General features: G+C 52.8%; 1 protein-coding gene across 2 annotated transcripts in view; it reads right to left on the reverse strand.

Annotated features, from left to right (window-relative positions):
• The window catches only part of tbc1d15 (TBC1 domain family, member 15), a 36,314-nt gene that overhangs the window by 16,781 nt on the left and 12,033 nt on the right, over window positions 1-7,500 (reverse strand). The window contains exons 7-9 of one of the 2 annotated variants that reach the window (XM_061229720.1): window positions 5,199-5,304; window positions 4,231-4,425; window positions 1,631-1,759 (exon numbers count right to left, since the gene is read on the reverse strand). In XM_061229720.1, coding sequence (XP_061085704.1) covers window positions 1,631-1,759; window positions 4,231-4,425; window positions 5,199-5,304 — 430 coding nt within the window. Of the gene's footprint in view, window positions 1-1,630; window positions 1,760-4,230; window positions 4,438-5,198; window positions 5,305-7,500 lie in introns of both variants that reach the window. The other variant, XM_061229719.1, reaches the window with a different exon arrangement.

The raw sequence follows: 7,500 nt of genomic DNA on the forward strand, positions 1-7,500 counted from the left end.
CTGAATTTAAGCAGCAGAACCGGTCTCTCTTCCTCTCGTGTTTTCAGTCCTCCTGCGCAGTAACGAGCAGCGCCAGGAGCCCAGTCTCTGGGGGGGGGGGGGGAGATGAAGAGGCACTGAGGAAGACTCCGTCCCGTTGATCGCAGGCGCTCAGCTAGAGGGGTTCACCCAGACGTGAACAGTGACGCAAAATCAGCACGCTCTTCACAATACCAGTCCTTTTTATTTCGTTTTGCTTTTAAATGTTACCTCAGGAATAAGGTAGTCTTGTTAAGACAGCGGGGGACGTGGTTCACATTCTGGTTCACCAACACAGGGCTGGGAGCTCAGGCTGCAGTCGCTTGCATCAGACAATTACCATTTGGAACATTCTGGAAGATCACACACACACTCACACACACTCACACACACACTCACACACTCTCACACACACTCACACTCACACACTCACACACACATACCACACACACACTCACACTCACACACAATCTCTCACACTCACACTCACACTCACACACTCACACTCACACACTCTCTCACACACTCTCTCACACACTCTCTCACACACTCTCTCACACACTCTCTCACACACTTACACACACATGGTGGCCCTTACAGAGCTGATACTCAATCACATCTCCTTGAGTTTACTCTCATATAAAGGACCCAGCCGCTGAGCTTTGTTAAAAAAAAGAGTAATTAACGCTGCCCAACGTTTAACTGTCTGCAGCAGCAGCTCCAGCTCCCAGCCCCCAGAGCTGCTCCCACTCTCTCCCAGCCCCCAGAGCTGCTCCCAGAGCTGCTCCCACTCTCTCCCAGCCCCCAGAGCTGCTTCCAGTCTCTCCCAGCCCCCAGCGCTGCTCCCAGAGCTGCTCCCACTCTCTCCCAGCCCCCAGAGCTGCTCCCAGAGCTGCTCCCACTCTCTCCCAGCCCCCAGAGCTGCTCCCAGTCTCTCCCAGCCCCCAGCGCTGCTCCCAGTCTCTCCCAGCCCCAAGCGCTGCTCCCAGAGCTGCTCCCAGTCTGACTCCAGCCCTGTGGTGTCGAGCGCGCCACACATTTTCATATAAATGGATTTCACAAAACTCAAGTGCGTGAGGTTTGTGCAGCTCAACTGATAAACTGCAAATTCTAAAAAAGAAAGACAGAGAGGAGTGGGCAGACAGACGGAGAGAGAGAGAGAGAGAGAGAGAGACAGAGGGAGAGAGGGAGAAAGAGAGAGGGGGTGAGGTGTGTGCAGCTCAACTGATAAAGTGCAAAGAGAGAAAGAGAGGCACAGAGAGAGTGTGTGTGTGTGTGTGTGTGTGACTGTGTGAGTGAGTGTGAGACAGAGACAGAGACAGAGACAGAGACAGACAGAGAGAGAGACAGAGAGACAGACAGATACAGACGGAGACGGAGACGGAGACGGAGACGGGGACAGAGAGACAGAGACAGAGACAGAGACAGGGACAGGGACAGGGACAGGGACAGGGATAGGGACAGGGACAGGGACAGAGACAGAGAGACAGAGACAGGGACAGGGACAGGGACAGGGACAGGGACAGGGACAGAGAGACAGGGACAGGGACAGGGACAGGGACAGGGACAGGGACAGGGACAGGGACAGGGACAGGGACAGGGCGGTCTTTACCCCTTTGAAAACGAGCCTCTTTAAATGGGACACGTCCCGCACCCTCCCCTCAGAGTCCACACGCCGGGCCCAGTCCTCCGCCGACACGGGATCCCTCCTCTCCACGTCTGGCCTGCGCCCCAAATCAACCTGCCGGGGGAACATTGAAACATTTAGACAGGGAATGAGACCCAAATCCACCAGCGGGGGGAACATTGAAACATTTAGACAGGGAATGAGACCCAAATCCACCAGCAGGGGGAACATTGAAACATTCAGACAGGGAATGAGACCCAAATCCACCAGCGGGGGGAACATTGAAACATTCAGACAGGGAATGAGACCCAAATCCACCAGCGGGGGGAACATTGAAACATTCTGACAGGGACTGGAGAGGTCAGGGGCAGGACCAGGCCAGGAGCGCGGGAGGGAGGGCTGGAGGAGATGACGGGGGTCGAGAGTCCAAACAGCGTGTCTGCACAAGCTAACATCCGCCAGGCACGCCCTCTTTCATTTCCGCAGAAACCACAATACCCGGAGGCAAAACCAAACATCACACACACGCACACACGCAAACACTCACACACTCACACACTCACACACACACACACACACAACCCACACACACACGGTAACCGTACAGCTCAAACCCTTCCTCATTGCCCTCACACGCAAAGGACCACGTCAGATCGAGATAATTTTAATTAGACTGTCGATGTAGGTACAATGCTTGCATTTATCGTTATTTTGTTTGCCATCAAAAAGTACACACATCAGGGCTTATGAGGACGCCACTGTCAACTTGCCACGGAATAATTATCAATAAAGAACCATAATAAAAATAATTATTATTTCAGAAGAATAGTAGATCCAGTATGTCTAAAAATCTACGTTTTTTATATTCGTAGATGTAGTCCCCCTTAAAATAACTGGGTATCAGTTACAATATTAATCAACGTAGCATGTCTGAAATCACAGGGTTTTTAAGAACATTAGTAGCTTCAATAGGACCAAAATGCAGCCAATCAGAGCAAAGGAGGCGAGAAGGTGCACCGGTCCCCAGCACTGCAGCCGTGGAGACGGTTTCCATGGGGACCGGAGGTGATTCCATGGGGACCGGAGGAGGAGGCTCCGCAATCGTTCATGTGATGTCACACCCCAGCCCCGCCCCCTCGGAGAACGCGTCACGCAGGCCAATGAGAGCGGGCGGCAAACAGCAAACAAACGAGAGAAAAAAACTCTCAACAACTTCGCAAAAACAAAAAGTGAGGAATTTAATCACTCCTCGTTTGGAGAAATGTTCGGCCCGTAATTGCACTTATGAATAAAAAGTCTCGCCAAGAGACGCGTAATTAAAGGTGTGATTAAAATGGGGAACCTTTAATAAGCCTTTTGTTTTTTTTTTTGGTTCAGGCACTGACGTGAGCAGTGTAGAGTAAGCAGGCAGTCAGTAAACAGAGGTGAATGTGACGGAAGGTAAACCACACTGGGTCACTTCAGGGCAGTACATGCGCCTGGTGGCACTTTCACACAATAGTAAAGCCTGCGTGAAAAACCTGCATACAGAAATGTAAAAAATACATTGAAAATATGTCTTATTTAGCTGATGCTTTTATCCAAAGCGACTTAGTCGATTAGGCTAAGAAGGAGACAATCCTCCCCTGGAGCAATGCAGGGTTAAGAGGCCTTGCTCGAGGGCCCAACGGCTGTGCGGATCTCATTATGGCTACACCGGGGTTTCCGGGTCCCAGTTATGTACCTCAGCCACGAGGCAACAGGCCGCCCCTAAAAACCCTCAACCTCATCAGCGATGCACCTCACTGCCCTGGAGCACAGAACCTAACCCAGGGGCGTCAAACTGAATTCCCCAGGGGACCGCGGTGTCTGTGGGTTTCTGCAATTTCCTACGAGTTCACTAAGGCGCTCCAGATCCTTCAGCCAATCGATGACGATTGATTGAGAACACCCTGAAGCGCGGCCCTCCAGGAATGGAGTTTGACACCTGTGACCTAAGTCACCCTAAGTCTTCCTAAACCATCTTGAAAAGAGCAGAAGGCAGAAACTGGACCAGGACCAGGACCGGACCTGCGGTTCTGAAATCCCAGACAGGTGCGCTCTGCTGCCCACAGAAAAGGCCCCCCAGACCAGACAGTCTGTTTTTCTCCAGTAATTAGACACGGGAGTGAGCTTAACGGTTGCCGCTAAAGACTAGCCTAGAAGTAAAGTAGTCGACCACATGCAACTGGTACTAAATTTCAGGCTGATTCTCATTGAAACGTAGTGTGAGTCGTATGCTATTGGCTCAGGCGGTTAGAGCCATTGTCTGGCAGTGGGAGGGTTTCCGGTTCGATCCCGCCCTGGGTGTCCCTGAGCAAGACACCTAACCCCCAAATGCTCCTGACGAGCTGGTCGGCGCTTTGCATGGCAGCCAATGTGAGTGTGTGTATGAATGGGTGAATGAGAAGCATCAATTGTACAGCGCTTTGGATAAATTCACCATTTACCACCATTTACCAGCCTACAGTAACTCTGGAAAGTGTGCCGCAGACGGGGAAACGGTTGGGGCTGTGAAAGAGCTCCCCCTGCTGGCGGGGAGGACGCACGGCGCACGGCACACGCACCCGGGTGATGACCTCGAAGCCGGGCTCCTGCTGCTGGTTGATCTCCAGGCCGGGGATGACCTCACTCAGGGTGTCGGGCGACACCTCGGCCTCCGGCGTGGCCTGCGGCTCCTGCTCCAGCTCCGGCCAGCGGAACGCGTCGAAGAGGTAGTTGGTGACCTTGGCGAAGCCGCCGAACGTGGCCGTGTAGGGGTCCTTCCGCAGCTTCTGCCGGCGACAGAGAGGAGAGGACGCCGACAAACACCGGTCAGTGGGGGAAACACGGGCTCCCACACGCTCTCAACACCCCAAGGGTTAAAAACAACACGTCACACAATGCGTTTAACACACCCAACACGTCTTAGTTTAGAACAATGCTTTCTGTTTTACTTTCAACGCAGTCCACGTTCAAAAAGCCTCCCTCTTTAACACATTGTGTGTGTGTGTGTGTGTGTGTGTGTGTGTGTACTCAGGTACATGACTGGGACTGGTTCAAGCCCTGGTGTAGCCACGATAAAACCAGCACAGCTGTTGGGCCCTTAAGCAAGGCCCTTAACCCCGCATTGCTTCAGGGGGGATTGTCCACTGCTTTGTCTTATTAACTGCAAGTCACTTTGGAGAAGTGTCAGCTAAGTAACTAATGTAGCAACAGGCTTCACGGAAAACTCAGGCCTGAACTCACACAAGAGCAAGCCTATAGCAACAATCCCCTGCTCTGCCCTCAGATGTACAGTTTGTCCTCTCCTTTCCCTGTTCCGGTGAGGAAAGAACATGGGTGTGTTTCAAACCGCAAACTGGCATACAACTCATGCAAATTTTTAGGTTGATTTACCGTTGAAATGTTGTACGAGTGGTATGCTAATTATGCGGCTTCGAACACAGCCACTGTCTCTCGAGAACATCTCCGCATTCAGAGATAATGGACTTCCTTGGTTTGTGTGCATCGGGGTGAGGGTGCACTCTGGGAAAGACCTGGGAGCAGGGCCTACCTGCACCACGCCGTACGCGGTGTCGTCCTCCATAAGGTTCTCAAAGGACTGAGAGAGGGCCTTGCTGTGGCTGCAGACCATCAGGCACGTCTTGTCACCGGGGCACCTGAGGGAGAGGAAGGAGAGAGGAAGGAGGATGAGGATGGTGAGCGTCCCGACACAGTGACAGAGGCACAGAGCCTCTTACAGCCGGGCCAATGAGAGCCCAGTCAACCGACAGAGCCGAGCCAATGAGAGCCCAGTCAACCGACAGAGCCGAGCCAATGAGAGTCCAGTCTACTGACAAAGCCTGGCCAATGAGAGCCCAGTCTACTGACACAGCCTGGCCAATGAGAGCTCAGTATACCGAGACAGCCTGGCCAATGAGACTCCAGTCTACCGACACATGGGCCAGAGGCTGGGATTATTCGACCCCAGCTGGCCCAGCTGATGATTCGTTGCGAGTCATCCCTGAATTGACTAATTAAAGCAGCTGATTACACACTGAACTCACCTCACCCGGTTTCTTATCCAGCCCCATTCACATTGAGAAGAGAGATAAAAAAAATGTTTTTAAAAAAAGGACTAAACTCACACGGTTCCCCTTTCAAACGCCTGACACCGCCGTGTCATCGGCCGACATGATGGATGGCGTCGGCGGGGCTCAGGAAAGGTTAATTACTGAGGCGCAACGTCGTTAGCGGGCAGGCTGTGTGGGCGGGACGTCCTATCACGCTCCAATCACCTGGCTCCAAATCGGCCCGGCTCGTACCACCCAGGCACTTAATCCTGGAGTTTTCATTAGCAGCAGCGCGGAGAAGGGCTTTAATAAGCGCCCGGAGTCCCCTGGCCCTTAAGGGAACAAAAGGAGGAGAGTCGGGCCCTTGGGCGAGTTGGGCCCTTCCCCAGACTGCACACACAGAGGGCAGGTCACGGGGCTCACTCCAATTGCTTGTTTCTCTCCTCTGTTCTTTTTCTTTCCTGCTCCTTCTCCTTCTCCTTCTCCTGCCCCTCGCTCCACCCATCGAGAGAGGCTAGGCAGCGAATGAAAGAAAAAGTGAAGTGAAGAAATCGACAAACTGGGCCTCAGTAACGTCCTTGTGAACGTCAGTTGGAAGCCGTGTTAGTTGCAGACGTGGCAAGACACGTGGGGAGAGTTGGACCCACAGGTTGATTATTTATACGTCACGCTTTAGGAGAAAATGCCTCTGTAAAGGATGCGCTCGTGGGTCCTCGCAAGAAAAGGGGTCAGGCTTCCTTAACCTCGACTCAACAACAACCACTTAACGGGCCGGAATGTCCTTCAGGATAGCGGACCTCGATCGATTTTCGGGTTAGGCGCGACGAAAGAGAGAGAGAGAAAAGAGGAGAGGAACGCGGGATTGGAGCGAGGCCCGTGACTCAGCCCACGGAGGAGAGAGAGAGAGAGAGAGAACACAGCGTGCCGGGCGTCTCAGTGCCGCCGCTGGCATGCTAACGGCGCGATATGAAAACCGCGCGCGTTCCAGCGACAGAGAGAGCCATTAATAACCCTGCCGTGAAGGGGGCACTCGGGCCATGAAAAGCCGGAGCGAGGCGCGGAGATGCCCAGATAGAGCCGCATCCTCCAGCCGCATCCTAACCGCGGCTATTAAGAGATCCACACGACCGCGTCTGCGAGGGACGAAGCGCCCGGGAACGAGGAGTGCCTGTTCCACTCAACCGCCTTTTCTCAAACTTCAGCGGAGATTTATTGACGTTTGGATTTAGGCTAGAAGTACGCGGCGGAGACCGGGTGGTAACCGGCGGTCCCGGAGAGCTACCCCTCCTGGTGGTTTTCATTCCAACCCTAAATTTGGCGCGCCTGACTCAACTAATTAGCAGCTCAACGAGATCTCTAGCTGTTGAATGAGGTGTGGCTTTGTTAGGGTTGGAGTGAAAACCAACAGGATGGTAGATCTCCAGGAACAGGGTTGGGCAGCCCTGCTCTAGCTGTTGAGTGAGGTGTGGCTTTGTAAGGGCTGGAGTGAAGATCTACAGGATGGTAGATCTCCAGGAACAGGGTTGGGCAGCCCTGCTCTAGCTGTTGAGTGAGGTGTGGCTTTGTAACGGCTGGAGTGAAGATCTACAGGATGGTCGATCTGAAGGAACAGGGTCTGTTTACCACTGGATTAGACTATTGCCTACTTCTGTAGAAAAAAGGGCTTTATTTATTCAAAGCTACATCCACTAATGGACTAAATAAAGACTCCCCCGGGAAATATACAGGAAAACATTTGAAACTTTCATTCAATCCAACAACATTTGCTATGAATTCAGGAGAGAGCAGACTAGCCACAATCTC

The sequence above is a fragment of the Conger conger genome, chromosome 19 (genome assembly GCF_963514075.1).
Source record: "Conger conger chromosome 19, fConCon1.1, whole genome shotgun sequence".
NCBI classification, from domain to species: Eukaryota; Metazoa; Chordata; class Actinopteri; order Anguilliformes; family Congridae; genus Conger; species Conger conger.